The sequence below is a fragment of the Chelonus insularis genome, unplaced genomic scaffold (assembly GCF_013357705.1).
Source record: "Chelonus insularis isolate UGA/USDA-ARS -01 unplaced genomic scaffold, ASM1335770v1 contig_3_pilon, whole genome shotgun sequence".
In the NCBI taxonomy this organism is placed as follows: Eukaryota; Metazoa; Arthropoda; class Insecta; order Hymenoptera; family Braconidae; genus Chelonus; species Chelonus insularis.
Genome location: NW_023276556.1, coordinates 1,393,967 through 1,418,409, shown reverse-complemented (window position 1 = coordinate 1,418,409; position 24,443 = coordinate 1,393,967). Strand labels below are relative to the sequence as shown.

The following is a 24,443-nucleotide window of genomic DNA, read 5'->3' as shown; positions in this document are numbered from 1 at the left end:
AAACCCAATCATTTTCATTTAATTTATAATACTTATTATAGCTTTGATGCTTTTATCTTCTCAAATTAACCATTTAATTACTATTGATTCGCTTACACTCCTATTAGAATAAATATTACATTCAAAAATAACCTTACCAGGGCCCAATTTATTTATTGATATTAATCGGTAATATAAAATTCAGCTTAACTTTTCGATTACATGTTCATTTTTTTTTTTTACTTTTACAGAATGAACATCGACCAAATTTAGTATTGACCCAACTCAAAGCGTATCGAAATTGCAATCTACATTTGAATTATGGACTAAAAAGAATCTTCAAAGAGTTGTTTCTTCATATCCGGTTTCATAAAGAAAAAAAAATATAGCCTACAGTGCAATTAGACTTTGATGCATAATAAAATTAACAAGTATCTTTAAAATGTTAAGAGACAACATCCATAAGAGATTTTTATTTGAATTCAAAGGAACTTTCAACTCAAAAATAAAGTGTATATTAAAGTCGTTCAATATTAATTAGATAGGAGAACAGCACAAGTATTTGAATACTAAATTAATTAATGGAATTATCTGTCGCTTCATATGACGTTTTTTATCTAAATCGATGACCGTAAAGCATTGACTTATATGGACACGGTATAACGACCTTAATTAAATAACGTGCAGTTCAAAAGGTAGAGTTTTTTATTTTTTATTTTAATTGAGTAATGAAAATTGACAGGTTTTAATAGACCGTAGCTTTCATAACAAAAAAAGCTTTGATTAATAATTAAAATGGAAAATTAATTATTTATATTAAAATACAATTACAACTGTAGAAAATATATTAACAATGCGATTAAATGTTATATCCATCCATTTTAAATGTCAAGTAGCTATCAAATTGTTATAATATCATTCGTAAAAGTGGAAATCATTACTGCAACAGCGATAAAAAAGTCATTTTTATCAACTATTGTATAAAAATATTTTTAAATTACAATATTAAAATTCTTTCACCAATATTAATATATAAATTATAAAGTAGCGTTTTGCTTTTATATATTTTTTTATAACTATTTAAACGTAAACTCTTTTATGAAATATTATTCTTCTTTTTATCCACTTCTCAGACCAAAGGATGTTATATATAAATTAAATTCGGTCTTTGTAATTACTTTGACATTCCTGAATTGAAGTTGGTATAAAATTATTTATTCGTTATTTTTAATATCAGTCAACAAATGCTACAATTTATTAAATATATATAAACCACGTTATTTAAAATACATAAATATTTTCTTTATTTTTCATTCTATTTTATATTAATCAATTAAATAAAAAATACTAAAATGCCATTAAAATTTTTGGCAAAAAACTAATTATAAAATATTATTTTTAAAAATAGAATATCCATCTAAAGATAAAATTAACTAATTAAGGCACAGTGACAGTTGAGTTATTTCAACATTACATAAAAAAATATTGTGTGAGAATTTATAATGCATATTTATAGATATTCTTTGTGATATACTTGTTAGCACCAGCAATGGAGATTCATGAGTTGTGTCTGCATATTTGCGTATTTGATTCGTGGAAATCAGTCAGGTTATTCAGTAACTATTGACTTTAAACAGGCTCGTGAATTAATCAGTTACGTCTAGTGAACATTAATTTCTGGCTCTTCTTCTAGGAGAATTTGAGCTTATTAGAAAATCCACTTCTTCAGCGTTTCATTTTATCAAGAATTGGCACGACCATATCAAATGAAGGACGCTTGCCAGGATCTTCATTCATACATATTTTTATGAGTTTTGCCAGGTGGGGTGAGATTCCTCGTGGAATAGTTACACGAAGATCTTCCAACGCAATCTACAAAATCAACATTTTTTTTAGATTAAAGCAAATACTTTCAGAACAAAGCAGTCTTTTTTTGATTGGAAAAAGAAAGATAATTAACCTTCATTCCACATTCCATAGGAGATAAATCAGCAAAAGGAACCTCTCTTGTAGCAAGCTCCCACAGTAAAACAGCAAAACTCCACATATCACTTGCTTCTAAATTTATATCCACAGGCCGTTTACTTAGTGCCTCCGGTGACATCCATGCAGGCTCATAAATGCGGCCTACTTCTTGGAATGAGAACTTTGAATCTGCCATGTTAACACGAGCAGTTAAATCTTCGTCAATCTAAAATTTCCATAAAAAATAATTCACATTGGTTTCCATTTGATATTTATTAATAAATCTCATTTGAAAAGTATATCTTGGTAAAATATCGTATAAATCATTGCCAAAAGAAGAATGAGTTTTATTTACCATGACATGTTTGCTATTCAAATGAAAACGACATCGATTTTGTCGTTCTAGTCCGTGCAAAAATGCCATTGCTCTCGCTACGTCCAACGCTAAACGTAAAGCTCTAGCAGTATCGACAACTATTCCCGTCTCGCTATGAAGAAGTCGATGTAAGCTCCCTCGTGACATGTACTGTGAGACAGTCACAAGCTGTGGGGGTTGATTTACACAACCAAGAACTGGCAATACATTAGGATGAGAGAAAATTCTGAGTTTTGGAAACTCTTCATTGAAATCTCGAGATATACGAGCTGTACAATCTCGTACATTAAGGATTTTAGCTACTATGTGATTGTTTTGCCATTTTCCACGCCATGTTTCTCCACTGGGAGTGCTCGCTAAGTGAGTCATAAGAGACAATTCATTCATGTTAATACCTTTATGTCTGGAGAGTGTGGCATCACCTAAAAAGAAACAAAAAAATTGAATTTTTCTCTTATTTTTATCAAAAATAATTCGAGTTCAAGTATACTAACGACTACGAGTCTTCAATCCTAGCCAACTTTGGTCTTTAAATTGTATTTTTTTGAAATCCTGTCCAAATTCAACCGCAAGATCTATAAAATTACAAGAATATGAGAAAATAAAAAATAATATGTTGATACTTTGACAGCATTTATATGATTTTTACCATGCAAACGTTTGGCCAAAGGTCCTCGGGCTTTATCTAATGGCGTATCCCCATCTTTATTAGCAATAGAAACTAAAGCTCCCGCAGTAACAAGTTCTTCTGCAACTGCTTGATCTCCCCAAAAGCAAGCATAGTGTAAGGCCGTGTTACCATGTTCGTTTGTAACATTAACATCAGCTTTATTACGAAGTAGCTATTGAAATAAATCATTTTTTAATATTATCATCTTCTGAAGCATTCATTGAATATATTGATCGTCTTACCAATTGTACTATCTCTTTATGACCATGAGCAGACGCCAAATGCAGTGGAGTATCATCACCTCTATTGGTTGCATTGATTCTAGCTCCTCGACTGACAAGCAATTCAGCAAGTTTTGAGTGTCCTTCTTTCGCGCACCAGTGAAGAGGACTGAAGCCGTGATCATCACTAAAAATTATAGATCCATTATGGGATTTCATTAGAACTAAAATATGTCTGTATATACATTCTGAAATATGACTATCAATATTGGAGTAATATTCAAAATGATACGGAAACATTACTCTGGAAATTATTACCATTATGTTACGGTATTCAAATTCATTTTCTTTGATCTCTTACTCCTAATTATAATAGAAGCTTTTGAATTAACATCTATTTATGCTTATTTAATTTTGGAATTGTTCCAAACTCTGGACAGAATAATATCTGCTAATTATGTTCATGTTACAAGTACTCTTCAAACACTTGAGAATAGTAAATTCATCAAAGATTTCATGAGTTTCACTAATTGTCTAGAGTAATTAATTTCAATTGATAAGAAATTCTCAAATTTATTTTATTTACTTCAACTACTGTTCTTTTTCTATTTTTGGATTACAGATTTGGTTTAACTGCTAATAAATTTGTTTCTTTAATTAAATTTTCAAGTTGAGCTACAAAAATCTAAAGTCAGTGATGCGTAAGCTATTGTTACATGTAAATTGGATTTGAGTATGGCAATAAAAGTCATTAAAATATAAAATGCTGTGAATGAAAAACGCGACTTCCATATAAGGAGAATTCACATACCCTTGATTCATGTCGTGTTCAGTATCATCAAGCCACACTCGCACTTGTAAGGCGTTTCCTTCTCGACACCATTGAAATATATCTTCCATGGTTATAGGTGAATTTTTAACAATTAATTACTTTAATTTGATGAAGATGTGATGAGAGATAGATAAATAGTCACCAGCTTCCCTGGCTAGTCGTCATGCACTAAATATAACTATATTCCATGAAGGCAAATTGAGGTAAACAGATGACCACAGCTTGATACACGAAATTTCCTTGAAACTCAACGACACTTGTGACATTCCACACTTTTGGTTGTTGTGAAACAATTTTTATTCGAAGTTACTTTATGGTGAAGTAGCTGAAATCTACGATTTGTGGGCCGTGTTGCACTCGTAGGCGGCTAATTATATACTCGTTATGCTTGTTGGAGATATTGAAAAATGAGGGTGGGAGATTACAACACGATTGTTGACGCAATTCTAAAATTGTCTCTCACTTTTTTCTTGGCTTAGTAAGTTCTTATTAGTTTCTTTGGATTTCACGTCCACTTGATTCTCTTCATCTACTGTTGTTAAAATAAAAATCAACTGTAAAGAAGATAAAGAAGAAAACTCACATTAAATTAAGATTACTATTGTACTAATTGATAATTAAAAGCTAACCTAATTTCAATTTAATTTTTGAAATTGATTGAATAAAATATTCCTTACCTGGACTTTAATTGATATTTATGTTATAATTCTTGTATTTCCTTTGATTTATCAATTTTCCTCGCAAAGTGAGATAAACAAATTCACTGTCAAGATTTTGGAGCACAATTTTTTTGATAGATTTTTTTATTCTTATAAAGAACTGTTACCTTATCAAATGATTATATCATAAAAAAAATATAAAATCAATACAATCACTTTGTTGATAAATTTAAATTTTTACAATGAATTTTTTTATTAGGGATTCATTGTTATCTCTCATTATTATTCTTTGCAGTTTCTGAACTGCTTAATTAAGCCATCTGCCAGATGTTTTACGCACTAAACTTAAAAGCGGTAATTTTTGAATTTGTCAAATTCGAATTTATTAATAAAAATGTATGTACAAATGATAGAGATATTTATATTTATGAACATTACATGTCCAAATATTGCATTTTTATCAGTTTGTAAAAAAAACAATTATCCATAGATAATAATGTAAATAAATGGACACTCACCATATATGCAGCAATGGAATTTATTTAGCAATAAATTTTTATCACCATTTTTCTTTTGATGGCATAATTTACTCATTGTTTAAATAATTTTATTTTTTACTCTTACAATCACAACAGTGTCACTACAAATAGTTATTCTTTATATTACTCTTTGATTTTTTCATTAATACATTTCATTAATGTACTTGTAAGCGTACACAATAAATAAGGCTGAGCGAAACAAAACAAAAATGCAAGCACTCGATGTTTAGTTCAATTCCAGGAACTCCGACCGATTAAAAAAAATTGAGCTAACCCCAATAGAATTATACTCCACTCGATTACTTTTTTTTCTTTCTCGAATATTTAGATACTCAAATATTATAATCATTTAACATACAGTCGTTTTATTCTTTCACTGTAAAAATATTAAAACTGTCATAATCACACTAGATCGAAACGTTGAGTTCTATTTTTCGAGCAAACGTTTGTTGTCTTACCGCCAACGATCGACTAAAGCAAAGTGGGGTGGCGCTGAAATGTAGCATTGGCGTCTATAAGTTTTTTGTTGTTCTCACTCATTTGTTTCAGCCAATCACAGCGTTCGTTTTAGTTTTCACGAGGCTTTGCAACAAGTGGCATTGGAACGTAGATGATTTTTAGCTCTGTTATTTTTAAAATAAATCGTATCTTTATTTTAGTTAATTTGATAAATACTCACATATTTATGATGAGATTCGTAAAAAGTATAACTTCTTACTAATGATAACCAACAAAATATAAAATTACTATAGGAATTATTTTGGAGTAAAAAAGACGCTAAGTTGTATCTGTCACGTTCATCAAGAAGTTTGTATACATTCTTAACATTTTTTAAAATATTTTTATATTGTTTTCTTTTTTTTTTAATTTAACAAAGTATATGAATGATGTTTTTAGATGTAAATAGTTTTTTAGTGTTGACAAGTGATCAGTGATGAATATAATTAAATAGAGAAAAAAATTTATTCATCGTTCGTCAAATTTTGCATAAAAAATTAAGTATTTCTCGTGTTAATAATAATGTGATAGTGAATAAATATGTAAATAAAGTGTAATTAAATTTTCAATGAATCATGACAAATTTCCTAAAATAATGGATTAATTGGAATACCAGTTGGAGCCTTCGAGAACTTCTACTTGGTAAGTGTTACATTTTAAAATATATATAAAATGATTAAAAAAACTACCAGTATATAAAATTTATATAAAAACTTCAACTGTAACATGAATCTATTCTTATAAAAGTGGGTTTATTAATCATCATTCTTACTTATTAGCCGAATCAAATATGACAATGAACTAAGTATGTAAATCATACTTATGTTAAGTACTTCTTAAGAATAAACTTTTAATCTTCAACACTTTTTCATTTTTAGATTTTTCAAATAGTAATTTATTTCTTGACTTACTCTAGAGAACTTTGACTAAAAGTCACTGTCTTAAAATGTTTCCTTCAACTTCAGTATCTTTGTAATGAATAATTATCTCATTTAAAAATTCAAACTGAGTTTCTGACTTTAAATTCAGTTTTCTTAAGCAGTCATTCTTACCTGTATAATGATTGCTCAAGATAATTTATTCATTTAGTATAAGAGGATTAATGTAAATTAACACTAATTGTTTATTTCGCTAAAAAAGGCACCCAATATAATATATTTGATATAAGTAGTAAAATACATCAGTGTTAGATGCAAGTACAATACTGAAATAATCATTATCAATTTAATATAATATATACACTTGAATGATTGTTAAATTTTAAGTACTTTGATATAAAATGGGACTGTAACACGGCTGCTTGTACATACTTAAAAAATATATTAATAAATATCTAAGAGAATAATATATGACTGGACTGTTACAAACGTGTAATAGTTAGGTACAATTTATGGCAAAAGATCCCTGGTCTTGCAAAAGTAGAACCAATATTTTCAAAAGAAATTCTCATTTAGAAAAACAAAACCAAACTCATGTAAACTATTTTTTAGACAACTTTTGTTGGTAATACTTTTTGAAAATAGGGAAATTTAGCCATAAGTACCACATCTATGATTTGTGCTCTCAAAAAAAGAGGTACTTATGAAGTTAAATTCCAATGAGAATTATAAATATTTCATTATTTTCGATCATTTTTAGTTTTTTTTATAAAAATTAATAAATGAAGTCTTATAAAAACTGTCACAACATAATAATAACGTGCCGGTTACTGTCCAACCGATATTCCTAACAATATCTTGGCAGAGAACCGAATGAGAATGATTTAGTTGACTTACTAGGAACAATGTGACAATTGAGAAATTTATAGACAAGTATTTGTTCAATAATCGCAACTCCCTGCAAGTCATGTGTGTAAGTCTTAAGATTGGCTTAATATAATCGTTATTAAACTAACGTTCAAGCCATTCTAAAACAATTCACACGAGTGCCTTAAATAATATTCCAAATAATTAACAATATTCAGGAATAAAAAATATTTGGCTTTTGCACTTACAGGCCAGTGTTAGATCTAATTTTAAAGAGCTCTACATTAACAAAATGAAAAGTACTTTCATCTACATTCAATTTTTAAGATTAGTTTACAAGTTTATAGACATGTCTTGATCATAGGGAGACGTTAAATTAACGTCTGTGGAAGATGTTGAAGCTGGCACTGGTGCTGTATGAGAACTTGTAGGAGATTGGAGAGGTGTTGATGTATTTGGCGGATGTGATGATGTAGGGCTTTCTAGAGTTTGTTTCCAATGACTTCTGTCTCCACCATCCACACCATCATCCGAAACAATTGAAATGTCAGCAATTATTCCGCTCTCTACAAATATAATTTAATATAATTAATGAATGTAGTTCCAATAAATTGCTTAGCTAATGAATTAACTACAAATAACATTTAAATCTACTCACCAACACTACATTGGCTATTAAGTGTAGTACTACGGTGATGGAGCCGGGGACTAGCATCTAAACCTAGATGCAAAGTGGTTTGAGGGACTCCACTGCTTCCTCCACTACTTGATGATGAGCTCACAGAAATTACGCTATGAGGTCTACGACTACAGCGATTGGAGTCATCTGATATTGAGACTGCAATTGAATTCCTAAATCTTGGAGCTTTTATAAAATAAAATTCACATGCATTAGAAATATTATCAGTTACAGTAGATCTTTCAAATTAATCAATAAGACAATCTATGTCAGATTAACCAACTTTAGACTGGAATTGTTTAGTTTGACATGAATATGTAAAGTAAAATAATAGAGTTTTTTTTAATTACTTTTTGAAAGCTGAGCGACGCTAATAGATCTGTCATTTATTTGATCTGCACTAGGTCTAATGTCGAGACAAGGTTTATTTCCTATTCCCATACTTGACATTTCTGCCAGGCGCACTTCTACAAAGTAAATTCAAGTAGTAATTAGTTTTTTTTTTCTTTTTTTTTCCATAGTTCTTTAAAAGGATGAGTGGTTAATAATGAATTGATTACCTCTGTTACGAAGCGCCTGCTTCCAAAGGAGATTGCTCAATTCTTCTGTCCAAGCTTTTTTTATTTCCTCACTAGCACATTGCAATGTATATGTATCTCCAGGCTTCCTTTTTCTGAACCAGATCTCAAATTTCGTTGGAGAGTCTGCAATCACTGCTGTTAAACCGATATCCGTTGTTTTTATGCTGTGCTTGTATATATAAATATCAAGGTTCTGAAAAGTAAAAAAATCATTACTTATGACATCAATCAATTATATCAACATTTCTTATAATCCATATATGGTATAGCTATGTAATGATCAATACTTTACTTTTTATGGATATAAAAGAGCAATTATATTTAATGGATATTTAACTTCAATTAGTCAGGAAAGGAAAAATTGATGTAATATAATTTTATCTAATAGATTGGCTAACAAAAGACAAAGTATTTTAACCATAAACAATAGAAATGTCACATTGATTATTTATCAATTAAAAAATTAAATATTTATCAATATTTTTATTATTAGAAAAAAAGTTACCTTTCTATCGGGAAATCTTCGAGCTTTGCTGAAGAGAATTAGATCTTCAAAGAGGAATACTTGTCTCAAACATTTTTTTCCTTTTCCTTGCCATACAAGAAATTCATTTTGCCTTAAAAGTCGTCCCTGTTCTTTAACATTTACATCGCAATCACGTAATGAATCCATTGCCAGAAGGTCATTTCCATGTCGTAATTGAAAACGAACCATCTGCTCAGCAGCTCTTAATTCAGCTTCTCCCTCAACAATTGGTTTAACATTGCTAATATCCTGCTCCTTCGACTCTTTGTCATTTTTACCCGCCAGTTGCTCCGATAAATCAGTACCTGCTTTCACCAATTGTTGAAGTAGAAGTGCGTATTTTCCCATTCGCTGAACAGGCTTCAATAAATAACTTGCTAAATCCATTTTATCTCCAAGTTCTAGTTGTTTTGCTTTAAAAAACGATGAACCATACTCTGCCATCAGTGAATCTGAATTTGGTTTATTTTTATTGTATAAAGCGTAGAGATAAAACTTGTTCTCCTGCAGAAACAAAAAACTCTTAACAAACAGTATACATAAAATTGTGAATTTATTATTGGCTCACTTTCATTTAATATTTTTAAATCTTCATAAATTTTGATAAACAACTTACGTGTCGCAAAAAGCACTGACCAACCATCATGGGGCTATGTTCACATTGTTCCAACTCACGTAGAAAATGCTGACTATGGAATTCATAAATTTTTTCGACGTTTCCAAAGATTACGTTTCGTTGACCTCTTAAAGCTTGGGGAATATCTTCTCGTACGAGTTCAGGAATATAATTCTTAAAAAATAAAAAATTTCATGTTATTATTTTTAAAAAAATATGTCAAATCTTTTGTTGTCAATAAAATATATTAAGCCATGATAAAATCTTTATCCTCGACAGAATTACTATATTTTTTTATCATTGGGAAGTTTTATCTCTGTTTTGTAATTCTTTGCGTGAACTTTTTTACTTGAAGCAGTTTTACAAATAACATTATTTAAATTATCTACCATTTTGTTTAAATTTGAATTAAATTCTATTGAATGATGAACCATTAAAAAATTAATCATCATACTAATTTTTACTGAATTAAATAACAAATACAATGGAATTTCATTATACCTCGATGATGTACTCCAATGATTTCACGTAATCTCTTTCAGTTTGAATCATCTCTCTCATAATAAGCAGAATAGTCCTTGAAAAAAGTATGATAAGAATGATTAGTGTTATATAATATGATACAAAGTAGATGAATGGATATAGGAAAATATTAGTTACATACTTTTTTGCTTTCATTCCAGCTGGAGCAATACTAGGTGACCTTTGTAGGTGAGAATTAACTGGTGGTTTAACGAGTCTTCTAGTGGCAGGGCTTCTTGGTGGAGAATCAAGATTATCTTGCTGTCGAGTTTCTCCAAGCTCAACAATATTATCCGTAGCAGACTGAGACTCTTCAGTAGCACTGGTACCATTCTTAATCGGACATGATCCAGCATTACTATCATCATCCCAAGAATTATATTCTGCAGCTGATTCTGATCTAGCAAATGATCTTCTTAGACCAGAAGGACTTTGAGGAGCAGAATTACTTTTTGTTAGTTCTACTAACTCTAGACATTTATTCCTAATGACTCTGCACTGCTCAATTAGAGCTTCATTGCCTAGTTTTTCCGCAAGATTCATCATTTCTTCAAGATGTTCAGCTGGCAAGGGAACACGTCTTGATGATTGGAACCTTTGAGAACCTTCGCTGCAATCTGCAGCTCTTGCTTCTTTCATCCACTCTTGAGCTTGGTCTTGAAGCAAACAACATCTTGAAGTATCTTCCAGGTACTCTCTTCGATCTTCTAACCGTAAACCAAAATCTCGAAGATGTTCACGAAGCGAAAGGGCCAAGTCGTTGAGACCACTGGTCCCTGCTGCTTCTGCCAGATCACTTCCCTTGTCCAGATGGCGCTGAAAGCATTAAACATCAAATCAGAACAATGGAATAAGTGGCAGAAAGCCGTGAAATGAAAGGGATGGACATCAGGAACTATTGGATAGGTCATTACATGCTTGATTCGTCATTGATCTTCCGCTACATGGCTTTCTCACTGACTTAACCGTTCTTTTCCCTATAAACCTGTTCTAACTTTCATCGTCGGTTCCTCAGCACTTGGACACTCGCGTGCGAACCGAGATTGCAATTCTGAGCCAAAGGTGGAGGTGGACGAGAGCCAGGTTGCTGACCAGAACGGAATGCGAGCCAGGAAAGTTGAACTCTTACTATGCTTACACTTATGCTTTCATTTTGATTCATTTATTTCTTAGTTCATACATTCATATACGCTTGACTCGAGGCTGCAGTTATTCTCTAATGAACACTAGTGTAATGTTAGCTAGCGAAAATTGCACTAGTCTGATGACTATTTTGTCCAAGATTAATCAAAGAGCAGACGACCCAAATGGTGCTTACAGGATTTATGCCATTCACTGGCAAAACAATTCATGCGCTCACTTGCCGTGTATATGGCATCTGTCGTCTCTCTTCTCTCTTGGTTTTTCTTCATCCTTTTATATTCTTACACTCGCATAAACGCATGAGGGCGTGAACCCGCGGCGCCAACGCCGTTACCTTGAAATAGCTAAACGCCAGTCGTATACTGGAAGAACTGAAATATGCGCATGCCAAACGCCTTAATATTATACTTGAAGAAATATTTTCTTTAACATTTCATTCTTCGTATATAAAACCCAAGTAACTAGTTGGTTAGAAAAAATAATAAACACGTCGACAAGCAGAGCATATAATTCTCATTATGTAATGAGTTATAATAGTTTACAAGTCATGTAAGAATATTTACAAGAAAAATTTCCATATGCGGATGTAGATTGAGGAATAGAAAATAACTTGGTAGTCATCTGATTCTTATTATTCTCTGCTGTAATTTAAATGTGTGCATGGCGAATGTAAACATGGTTCTTCCCTTACGTCCTACGTTCACTTTCTTTCTGTCTTCTTTATTCAATCTTCACATTCCTCTAATGAATTTCGCATAATTTTTGATGCATTAAAGATTATACGCTTTAAGCAAATTTTGATATTATCATGAAAAATATTTACATAATCAAAAATGAATTTTTTATCTCAAATCTTTCATAAAAGCAAATACTGACGATAGACAGGTTCTTTAAAAAACATTCCAATCTTTAGCTTTTGTTATTTTAATTTTGTCTTCGACGAAAACTCAACAATTGAAGTGCAGTACTTGTGGTTTTTTTTTTTGTCGGAGACTACTTATTCAGAAGTGAATTGTGGTATTTTTCGTCTTTTAAATTTAAAAGTCCAGAATATATTGAAAGTTGTTTTGTGTGTCTTTACGAGGCTACTTGACACTGACTTAATTTTCATAATTTGTTTTGAGTTAAAATATGTCTACAATGTGTGTGTGTAGTAGCAAGTGAATGCGTGCGGTCGAGTATGTAAACACGCGTCCCTTACGTCTAATTCTAGCTAATGCTGGTTCTTCAGTCTATCCCCACATTACTTCGTAGGAATTTCTGCTTGCTATACAATATAAAAGTGAAATTAAAATCTTCTTCATATCAATCCTGCGGTAGCGTAAGTGGTAACGCGTCAGAACAAAAATTTAGGATTCAAATGAACCGATCATACACACGAACGACCGTACTACATCTAATAGGCGACGAATTCCGGTACGAATGGGACCGGCCATTGCGGTAATATTCGTTGGTTATTAGTAGCTTGTAAGCTTTATAGTTATTAGTTATTATTAAATTCATTAATATTAAGTGGTGATGATAGCTTTGGGGTTTTACCTTATAGCACTAAATCACAGTAGAAACCGTAACTATGATAATTTTAAGGAACTTGTTGCAAGGTACATGTAATCATTATACATAATATTATACATTATACATTATACATAATAAGGTTTAGACTTATCATAGGCTAGAACTTAGCATAGTAACTTTCGATTCTTAGTAGTTTGGTCCTAAATTGTTAATCTGAGATCTCCTGGTTCGAATCCAGGCTGCAGGATTTTTTTTAATTATTTATTTTTTTTTTTTTCTAAAAATACATTCGAACAAATACTGCCAATAGCTGATGATAGACAGGTTCTTTGAAAAACGTTCCAATCTTTAGCTTTTATTATTTTAATTTTGTCTTCGACAAAAACTCAACAGTTGAAGTGCAGTACTTGTAGTTTTTATTTTGTCGGAGACTACTTATTCAGAAGTGAATTGTGGTATTTTTCGTCTTTTAAATTTAAAAGTCCATGTAAACACGCGTCCCTTACGTCTAATTCTAACTAATGCTGGTTCTTCAGTCTATCCCCACATTACTTCCTAGGAATTTCTGCTTGCTGTACAATATAAAAGTGAAATTAAAATCTTCTTCATATCAATCCTGCGGTAGCGTAAGTGGTAACGCGTCAGAACAAAAATTTAGGATTTAAATGAACGGATCTACCAAATGTTTCAGTTGTACATCTAATAGTCGACGAATTCCGGTACGAATGAGACCGGCCATTGCGGTAATATTCGTTGGTTATTAGTAGCTTGTAAGCTTTATAGTTATTAGTTATTATTAAATTCATTAATATTAAGTGCTGATGATAGCTTTGGGGTTTTACCTTATAGCACTAAATCACAGTGGCAAGCGTAACTATGATAATTTTAAGGAACTAGTTGCAAGGTATATGTAATCATTACATCATAAGGTTTAGACTTATCATAGGCTAGAACTTAGCATAGTAACTTTCGATTCTTAGTAGTTTGGTCCTAAATTGTTAATCTGAGGTCTCCTGGTTCGAATCCAGGCTGCAGGATTTTTTTTAATTATTTATTTTTTTTTTTTCTAAAAATACATTCGAACAAAACATCTTTTAAATTGTAGACATCGCGTTCTTTATCGTATTATTCGTATCAATGTGATCAGCTTATACTGATCCAATGTAAATCCTCGTTCGTATTTAAATTCAATTTACATAAGAATACAAATTAAAGTAGTCGTTGTACCTGCGGTAGCGTAAATGGTAACGCATCGGGACAGTAAATATGATTTGAGCTAAATACGACAAAATGGGCCCTTCAATGATTGAAAACAGTGCAGCAATTATTACATAATATATGGTGCAATACCTAATGAATAAGCGAGATCATATATTAGCAATGTAAGTTTAATACCTAGAGAGAGATATATATATATATATTTATCAGATTTATATATTTACTTATAAGTATTCATAATAAAGCTGATTATGATAAGACTGATGGTTCAAATCTATTTGTTTACCCGAAGATTCCTGGTTCAAATCCAGGCCGCAGTTATTTTTTAAAATTTTTAATAATTTTTTTTTTCATCATAAATAAAATTAACTACAAATCTTACACACAAAGATGTTTTTTCTTGCTCTATGATTTGTTAAGAATGTACAAAAAAAACCTGTCTTTCGTTAGCCCTTGAAAGTTAAAAATTCTTCGAGCGATATTTTTAGCAGATAATCATGTGTATTCTTGATAGATATAGATAGGTAGATATTATTTCATGTTAGACAAATAAAAAGAGAAATGAAATGTTTGATGTTAGCACACAAAGTGGTGCAATATGTTGTTAAAAAAGGAAATACAAACGTATGCGTCGTCATGCCTGTGAGCAAAACTACCGAGTATGGAAGACACTCTAGTCTTTATTATCTTGTACTTTTCTTCAGTTACTGCGTGTAATTAAAAAAAAATAATTGTCTCACAGAATGCACGAATCTGCTTTAAATCCAGGTCGAGTACCTTAAAAGTGCTTTTATGTAACTGAGTTTTTTTCCATTAATAAAGCAATAAATTTCTAAATCCAATAAATTGCTTGTCATGTAACAAGTAACTTAATAAGTAACAAATGAAGCTTTTCGAATTTTGCCGAATAAAAAAATCTGAACTAAAAATAGTTTTTTGCTTTTTAATAGAAGGAAATTATTTAAAGATTGAAACAATTTTGTTATTATTCTCAAACAAACATTCGAGTCTAATAAGAATAGAAAAAAGTTTAGAAAAAAAAGCTAAACAGTTTGGAAAAAGACTCACTGGTTCAGATGAGGACCTGAGATTGATTTTGCGTCTTTTGAGAATTCTAGCGCGTTCTCTGTCTCTTCTTGTGCATCTTGCATTGGTCCTGCGTGGTGGAGGAATTGGCGGGGGCGTCGACTCGTTCGGGGTCACCGTGACAAGACTCGGTGCATCAACCTCGAGGGGTCGAAGACCAAGAAGGACGCAAGCGTCCCTCTCATCGTTATTTACTTTTTCAACATCTTTATCCGCCTTTTTCTTACGCCGCCAATTTTTCTCATGCTTGAACTCTACATTATTTTTATCCGATTGCTTTTCTACTTCATCTAAGTCAGTTACTTTATAATATCTAATCGGAACGATACCGTCAACTATATCATTGGTTTCATCAAAAGATCTTGAGGTAATTTGAAGAACAAGAGGTTGATCAAGAGAACAGGGCGAAGTTGATAAGACTTTTTTTAATCTCTCAGGAAAAAATCTGATAAAAATGGAATTTCTAACATCTAAAGGTGATCCAATTGATGCAGCTCTTGGTGATCTTTTTAAATGAATTTTTTTCCTCGGTCTCGAATTTCTCTCGAAACTTGAGGAAACCTCAACAAAACGCATCGACACTTCTTCCACGTGACTTGATGCATCTTCACTGACCTCTGACTTGCGGCGGAATGAAAGCAAACGGCAGCCGCCGTTTTTTTCAGTTTCTTCCTCTGATATTAACATTCGAGTAATCTCATATTTCTTATGTTATTATTATGTTTCTCTTATTTCATCCAATAGCATTCAAAGTATCTTCCTCATCGTGAATCCTCAACAACAACACTCGTAAGAAAGTGAAAGTACACTTCTCCCTTTGGAAAGTCATCGATCGGAACAGGTCAAGGAATTTTTACGTTCGCGCCGAAAATTTCAAAAATTTTCTGACGTAATATTTATTTTTGTCAATAACTTGGTAATAATTTCAAATAATTACTCAATTTAAAAATGAAATTAGAAAGCCAATAAACAGAACTTAAAAACTTCACAATCACATCAGGAAAAAATTTTTTTTTTTTAATCCAAATATTTTCCAACTGGTTTGACGATCAAAAAACGAGTAATGAGATGAACTTAGACGCGAAAATACGAAGAGTACGGCACGAACGCTGTTGGCCTACTGCCGTGTATCGCAGCGAGGCTTCACTGCCGTCTCCTAATGCCGTGCGTTCCCCGCTTGCAAGTCGATTCGTTCGATTCGACTGTCCGCAACTCTAACTCTCTACCCCTTCACCCTTTCTCTCTCAGTCTGTCGTTAAAATCTTAGCTTCTAACGTATCAAGAATGTTGATCGCTTTCCTTAGAAGATTTGCCGTACACGTTTCTCTGCTTTATTTTTTTCATTATCACTAGTTGAACGACGGTGATGATGATGCTCTAAACGTTGCATAAAAGCGCGGTATCTTCAGAGCATTTTACTCGGCTTACCACCCAAGTGGGTCAGTGGAATATTCATAAAATTCATTAAAATACCGCGATATATACTCGTTTATTAGCATCTACTTAAAATGATGTTTATTGACGAAAGTATTTTCTAACATAAATGCGAATTATTTTTTCGAATAGATTTCTATAATGTGCTCATTTTCCCACATTGAAGAAAAAGTTGTAATCGAACGTAGTGCTCTGGAGTAGTTTAGAAAAAAAGCCAATTAAGTTTGTCCTTTTACCCGGCATTGGAATGTAAATCGAGCACGAAAGTGTCTTGATATTAAACTGATAAGAGATTATGAACATAAATAAATTCCCGAACTTTTTTATCTGTTCATACTTGAAGTTATTGATTAAAATGGAGATTTCATAAAATGACTTTGGGTTAATATATTCATTAAATCGGAAATGAGATTCCTATAAGTAGCTGTGGATAATAGTTGGCTGATTGAAATTATTTACTAGTGATATAATCTTACTCCAATTCAATGAAAATAATTATGCGAAATTTTGTATACATTGAATTGAATAGAAATATGATTGTTTGAAGATTTTATCAGAATATTGACGAAGAATAAATATATCGATTTATTATCAAGATCTATCGTTAATGCAAAATACATAAATTATTATGATTATTATTAAAATTATATTATAGTAGGTAAAGTCAAGTTAATGCTAATGTACGTTATATAAACAGTGCAATTAATTAATCAAACTGTACAATTATAAATAATATCTATTCAGTTGATCTATACGATACTTTCGAACGATATATATCTATCAGGACTTGATGAAGACAGCTATTTAATGTAACAGGTTCAACCCAGTGGGAGTAAATGAGCTTGTGATTTCTCTAAAAATTTTATGATTCTTAGATAAAATCATTCATACTGGAAATAATTTAATCTTGTTTTTTTTGCGTAGGCTGAACAACTGAGATTAATCTTTATTTTCAGAAAAATAAATAAACTAAATTACTATTAGATTTTTTTAATAAATTTTTTATGATATTTATTTGCAAGATATAAATATTTCTTATAAATTTATTCCAACAATTTCTATTTTAATAAGAAATTAATTAATGGGGAATTACTTAGCTTTCGGAGTAATCTTTTTCTCCTCAAGATATTTAAATAAATTTCATTCAGTATTAAAACTCATCCGGATTCATTGATTGTTCTCAGTTTTCAGATCATTAATTACAATTAATTTCCCCAATTCTTCTCAGAATTGTTAATTCCATGAGAATTTCATGTTAATTTTTTTAAATCACTCCTTCCGTGAACATTTATATATTAATTCATAAATTCTTATATAATAAAATTGCATTGTAATTTCACCAGTGAATTACCAACCGACAACAGTATCAATAAATCAAGTAAAAGTTAAATAAATTGTTAAAATAATTAATTAATTACCTCAAAGTAGCGAGGATTAATTTCCAAATAGGATTACTTGAGTATTTCAAAGTAACGTACAGCGGTCACGTGGCATCACGTGTCAATTTAGCGAGATCGGTAGGCGTGAAAAATGAGTGAACGCATGTACCGATTACTCGAAAGGCACTCCCTTTCATTAATTACTCGAGACTGAAGGCTGCAGATTGCTCCACTAGAGGTATATCAGTCAAGCAAGACCGACTTCATGGATAGCAGCATAGTTTGATATTTTTTACATCAAGTATTAGACATAACATAAATTTACAGAAACGTGGGAACAGTCTTAGATCAGAGATATCATGAAAACTTAACTACGTATCGTCATAATAATATTCCAGCAACGATATATAAATTTTTGATTTGAGTGTAACAAGATTTTCAACATTTGACACGATAATAAAACGACAAAACGTTGTTGGGAATAATACAGTTAGCCTTTCCACTGATTTGTACGCAGGACGAGTTCGTAATACGTGCGTGCAAGAACGCGCTTCAATGACTTCTTTTCTCACTCAACTTGTGTGTCTCGACTGAGTTCTTTAGTTCCACTTAACGAATATTAATTTATCGCCACTTTTTTCTGGTCTCATAATGCGAGAATCAAAGATCAAAAATATCGTAATAAAAAATAAAAAAAAAAATCATGTCTTCTACGAAACCCTCCGGAAATTCATTCACTACATAAATAGACATTTGACTTAAGTGGAAAAACCAGTCAATTGTTATCACCCGAGAGATAAGTCAAGATCGCAGTTAACAGTTAATTACTTTTAGAAGGTTAAAAGTTAACAGAGGAAAGCTTTTTGCGATTAAGAAAGATCTTGTTAACAACGCCAATTCATGTTTATCCTGTTTGTCCTATTTTGACAACATTTTAATTTTAAGTGAGAGAAAACTTGATTAGTGTCACACTTTTTTATTTCCATCTTTTATTAGAAACTTTTTTTCTCTCCCTTCAGTATGTATATTTACACCCTTTTCATACATCACTTTAATTTCTCATCAAATTAAAAACACGCTATTAAATTAATTTCATTTATTATGGCTCTTAGAATTTTTATTCCCTCGTAACAAATAATTTTTTCTCGATAAATAAAAGTCATAAATTATAAATCAACAGACTCATATTATTTAATTACATTCATCAACTTTAATAATAAGTAATGTTTCTATGCTAAAAAAAATGTTTTATAATCTTTAGAATTGATAAACAATAATTTGAATAAATACTGCAATAATGAAATTTCTAACTGTGGACAATTATAAATAATTAAGAAATTATTCATGCCAACTTAAATTATTCAGACTAAATAAACAAGAATCTATATGAAAATTAAATAATGATAATAATAATAATTTTCACAAACATAAAATTGTTGTTTTTTTACAACTTTAACGAGTCAATTAAAAATAATTAAGAAAATTACTAGTTTATCTTGTGTTCGTTGGTATCTAGATCGTTTACCTGCGCATTTGTTTAAGTATTTAATTTAATAAACAATGAGGAAAAATGTATAATGAAGTCTTTTACTCTCGCGGCATGTAATGACACACCCACGACGCGTTGGACGTGCTAACGCGTAATAGGGTCACCAGAACGAACGTAATCCGGTCGTCATGGAGGTCTTAAACGTCTCAGGACACGCAAACATTTTCGTTAGGTTCTAAATCTTCTAGTTTATGCAATGTACAATAAATAACGAAACTCTTAGTGACTCAAGAATTATGAGTTAAGCTTCTGGTATTATTAATGTTTGTTTATCGTTATTTATATCTATAAAGAACAATCCTTTTATTTCCATTGTGAAGTAAAAGTAGAAAATAAATACTGTAATTAGAGCATACGGACAAACTGTTTGCCTAAACTGTTATAAAGAAGACTGGGGAACGACCGACCTAGCTTTGATCGATCATTTTGCACAACTGGTACAAGTACGTACCCATCAGTCCCAGAGTTAGCAATTACCCAAACTTAACTCTAGTCTTTAATACCTTTCACCTTTGATTCAAATCGTCCAACAATAACTATTATACTTTTAGCCACTCTACAGTTTTCAATTTGTAAGTTCAAAGAGTTTTAATGTACAATTTAAAATTGCAATTACTCAAGGTTTTTTTTTTCTTTCATTATATTATGTTGTTTTTTTATTCATTCCCGCTCCCTACTCCGATAATGAAAAACTTGCATTATTCACACGCTCTTTGTACTTTATTCAAGTGTAATTACAAAGGGCATTTGAATTCTTAGAAAGTCTCTGCATTTGAATCAATGGAAATTTTTTCTTATGTAAGCTGATGAATGAAAACTAGTGTCGGTAGTGAAGGATTGTATCGGGTTTTCAATCCAACTTATGGTAAAATAGAAGTCTGTGTTTGAATTTAAAATGAAATGATTTGTTATGGTTGGGTAGATTAGTTACTTGTTAAATAGTGAATTAATTTGTTTGTATTTTAAATATGATAATTTGACTTACCATGGATGAAAAATAGAATTTTTCAAAGTCTCGTTCATGAAGTCGTGCAGTGGTGAGGGTTGTGGCTGCGTGTCTTGCGTGCTTATTGAGAATGTCCTCTCCCTTCTTGCAGAGCCACGAGAGTACCTGTAATGGAAAAAGGAAAGTTAAGAAAAAGAATGAAAATAAGAATGAAAGGAGAAAAAAGAAGATTTAGCGTCAAGTGCCAAGGAAAAAAAATTGGATTGGATTCAATTTTTCTTCATTCACTTGGTAGGGAAGTCTACGCTCTCGTTTTCTCGTTTTCGCTTCAGCAATTGGATCACGACCCCGAAAAAATCATCTTCAGCGTGTTTGTTTGAGGCCAAGCCCTGAGGGTTATTCCAAAGTCTTGAGTAAAATGAAATTCGACAAGAGGGTTATTCGGTTTCTGGGGCATGCCGAGGTGGACCTGTCCCACCGTTCTCATAATTAATGATTTATTTGAAATAAAAGGAAGAAAAAAAATCGGGAAAAAATATCAAGCCGGATCTTTAGTTTGATCTCACTACAATCCATACACAGAATCGTGTCTTGAAAGAAGCAACATGGTAATAAAGTCACCCCTTGGTAGACAGAGAGTCGCGTTTATACTTTCGCAACAGCCGTCGTGTGACCGGCTTATTTATATGCAATATCGGTTTAGGAATTGCGAGACCACCTCTCCAGCAGCCAATCTCTTTCTTTGTACTCTTGTCTCTTTGTCGAGTACACAACGTCCACGAGTAACAATGAATATAATGTACCCAGACTCGTGATTCCAAACGTCTTATCTCCACGACAATGGACTTAACTTTTATTCAATCCTCATAGAAAATAAAAATGTCCAGTTAATTATTGCGGAGCACAACACATTAATTTACTACGCCAAATGATAAAATGAACATTTTTCTCGTCATCTAGATACACAATCTTCAATCTCTATGAATTCTATCATCCAATTAATAGACAATGTGTGCATTCATACGTGACTACTTTGCGTCGTGCTTTTTCCGCGCACATTTGCTGCCAGCACACAGAGGACAAGAGGTAGTCATGGGACCAGAGATGTTAACGGCAAGAGCAAAAGACCTCTCTCTGCTACCTATAAGGCGTCATGACGCCGGCAAAGAGACTCCGCGCTTATTTGCATGAACGTTCAGTACAACAATAGTATCAAGGTACAGCTAGGTAGGCTCGTTGACTCTGCTTTCCAACAGTCCATTCGCCTGTTTAGCTTCCATACTCCTAGACACGTTCTCTCAGAATCGCTAAGAGGACAAAGAGAGCGAGGGCTTTCTCACCCGATAGCTTTTATTCACCATATCTCCCTAGAATTCTCATCCCATCTTTACCTCTCTGGCTTGCTCCTCGATGGTCCGCAGCACAGCAAAGTTCCTTATCGTTGCTCGACGAGACTCAAAACTATTTTCTAATCGCGTTGCTGCATTTCCAACTTCCTCCATGAGCCTCCTGGCACGTTGAACTGCACTTGAAACATAATCCAGGTGTGATAGAGTTTCTGCACGTTCCTCCAAGGAAGCTAGACATTCTGATGCTTCTCTCAATGTTCTTCTTGACTCTGGTTCAGTTAACAAACGACTTAGAGGTGTTAGAGAACTACCAATATTCGTAGAATCTTTTAGCTCTGACATCTCCATTACGAGTTGTCTTCCATAATTCTGCCACTCGGTCATCAAGCTGTCATATTCCTTGAATAATTGAATGATAATAAGAATTTTTACAGTTGATTGATTTTATTTGAAATGATTTAATCTCAATAGTACTTACCTTATAAAAGGCAATCCATTCTTCATGATTATAATCTCCGTCTTTCAATCGAGGGATGCGCCGGCTTAAGGTTGCGTCATCAATGCTCGTTATCTGTGGAACAAATAAGAGGATCAATTATTTTATCAATTTATCGACTACTCGCTGCTCCATCGATTCGAATTAAAGCCTGCACACGATAGCTTTATTGGTCTCTTCTCTCATTTGAGAAGTCCGTTTACATGCTTCATATGTACGAGTTACAAGAATGGGGCGGTTGGTAATTGAGAGTGTATAAGAAGAGGGGAAACAAATGGAAATACTGAGTCTATTGAATACCCAGAGAAATTCACAATAGAAAGCCCTATTATCCTCGGCATGTTTTTGTTCAATAATGACTCATTATTTACATCAATTTACTCACGTTCTTTGTAACCCAACTTCTTTATCAATTGCTTTTTATTACCTTGACACGACTGCGGGGAAATTGGGAGTTCGTTGATGGCTCTGGACTATCTGAATTTCGCAGCAAAAAAGCCTGCCGAACATTTACTCTTCCTTGAACTAACACTAGAGCACGGTCTAGGGTATCAAAGTCATCAGAGGTTCCTCTTCGAATCACTAGCGTCCATCCGTTCTTCGTGCGATCGGAGCTTTAAATTAAAATGATTTTTTTTTAGTTTATAATATTCAATTAAATTTATTATCATAAACTCTTATGGAATTTATCAATTAATAGCTATTTTAAATGACTGTTCATGATCTTTTAAGGGATAATAATTAAATTTCATTAAGGTATCATGATTAATGAATTATTCAAGCTCTGTAATTTGGAATTTTTTTCTACAGAAAATATTAAATTAACTGATAATTTGTAAAACGTTTTTACAAAATATTTATAGCACATTATTTATTTGAAAAAAATTCACTGATATTTAATTAAATTTTTTTTTTTATCAAATTATACGGCTCAATTTAAAATTCTGAAAATTATACGATACATCTTAACCTTCACTAAATTTTTTTCACAAACTTTAATTATTTTCTTTTTATTCGTATTCCAATTCATTTTTCTTACTTTACAAGAAGTGAAATTCGATGTTCTTCTGTTAATAATTTTCAAATTGGAAATTAATCTGTAAAATAATGTTGCAACACCAGTACAGCAAAAAAAAAGTAATGCTTCAATTTAATTTAAAAGTGGTGAATACTTTTTATTAAAATGAATTAAGTAATTTGCAATTTTATTAAAGTAGATATACTTAAAGTAGCAACAGCTAAATGATAAAAATTAAAATTGTATGTTTAACTACCTGTGAAGTCTAGAGAGATAAAGAAGATACGACGCAATTTCCCTCGGACAAATCTTCGTTTCTTGAACAGAGGTATTATCAAACTCTAGAACAAGTCTCCCTGAAAGATCGTCAGCGTATCCTGGAAATGAAAAATAAAAATAAGCTGTAGGGAATTTTACATGATTTTTTTCGTAATGATTATTAGTGTTTTGAAATGAATGAAAAAGTCAAGTGTAATGAATCTCAGTATAATTTGCATTAATTTTAAAAGAGTTTTAACTAGAGTGCAAAAGGGATACCTTTTCCAATAAATTAGCTTTATTAAGTGTTTATAACTTCCTCAATAACACATAATTATTTTTTAAAATTTTTTCTTGGCTCTTTTACCCTCATTAAAATATAAAATATTTCTATAAATACAAATAAACAATCTATCATAATTTAAACCAAAAAACATTGAATATCCGTTGAAATCTCATTAGAATGACTAGGCGAATACTAGAGAATAGTAAAATATACTATTTTGCAAGCCAAGTTTACCATAAAGCCAATGATAAATGCAGCATAGAGAAAAAATGAATACTATAAATTTTTCAGTGAATGCAGAAAGTCAAAGTATCAAGATTGTCTTGGTCTAATCGTAAATATAAGTAAATACATTATC

The 24,443-nt window shown here is 31.7% G+C and overlaps 2 protein-coding genes across 5 annotated transcripts in view; both read right to left on the bottom strand.

Moving 5' to 3' along the window:
• Positions 1-1,367: 1,367 nt before the first annotated feature.
• Positions 1,368-5,187, bottom strand: Ilk (integrin linked kinase). The gene is made up of 8 exons (XM_035086000.1): positions 4,721-5,187; positions 4,023-4,597; positions 3,233-3,398; positions 2,970-3,162; positions 2,815-2,895; positions 2,300-2,742; positions 1,940-2,170; positions 1,368-1,851 (listed from the first exon to the last, which is right to left on the bottom strand). The coding sequence occupies exons 2-8, from the start codon at positions 4,109-4,111 to the stop codon at positions 1,705-1,707; spliced, it is 1,350 nt and encodes a 449-aa protein (XP_034941891.1). The 5' UTR covers positions 4,112-4,597; positions 4,721-5,187; the 3' UTR covers positions 1,368-1,704.
• Positions 5,188-7,728: 2,541 nt separating this feature from the next.
• The window catches only part of LOC118068271 (puratrophin-1-like), a 36,735-nt gene continuing 20,020 nt past the window's right edge, over positions 7,729-24,443 (bottom strand). For all 4 annotated transcript variants that reach the window (XM_035085552.1, XM_035085551.1, XM_035085554.1 and 1 more), the window contains 13 exons: positions 23,798-23,918; positions 22,951-23,137; positions 22,506-22,598; positions 22,070-22,426; positions 20,718-20,843; positions 10,551-11,224; positions 10,388-10,463; positions 9,887-10,060; positions 9,250-9,774; positions 8,724-8,937; positions 8,514-8,630; positions 8,143-8,349; positions 7,729-8,050 (listed from right to left, as the gene is read on the bottom strand). In XM_035085552.1, the coding sequence (XP_034941443.1) occupies positions 7,818-8,050; positions 8,143-8,349; positions 8,514-8,630; positions 8,724-8,937; positions 9,250-9,774; positions 9,887-10,060; positions 10,388-10,463; positions 10,551-11,224; positions 20,718-20,843; positions 22,070-22,426; positions 22,506-22,598; positions 22,951-23,137; positions 23,798-23,918 (3,104 nt within the window). In that variant the 3' untranslated portion in view covers positions 7,729-7,817. The remainder of the gene's footprint in view (positions 8,051-8,142; positions 8,350-8,513; positions 8,631-8,723; positions 8,938-9,249; positions 9,775-9,886; positions 10,061-10,387; positions 10,464-10,550; positions 11,225-20,717; positions 20,844-22,069; positions 22,427-22,505; positions 22,599-22,950; positions 23,138-23,797; positions 23,919-24,443) is intronic.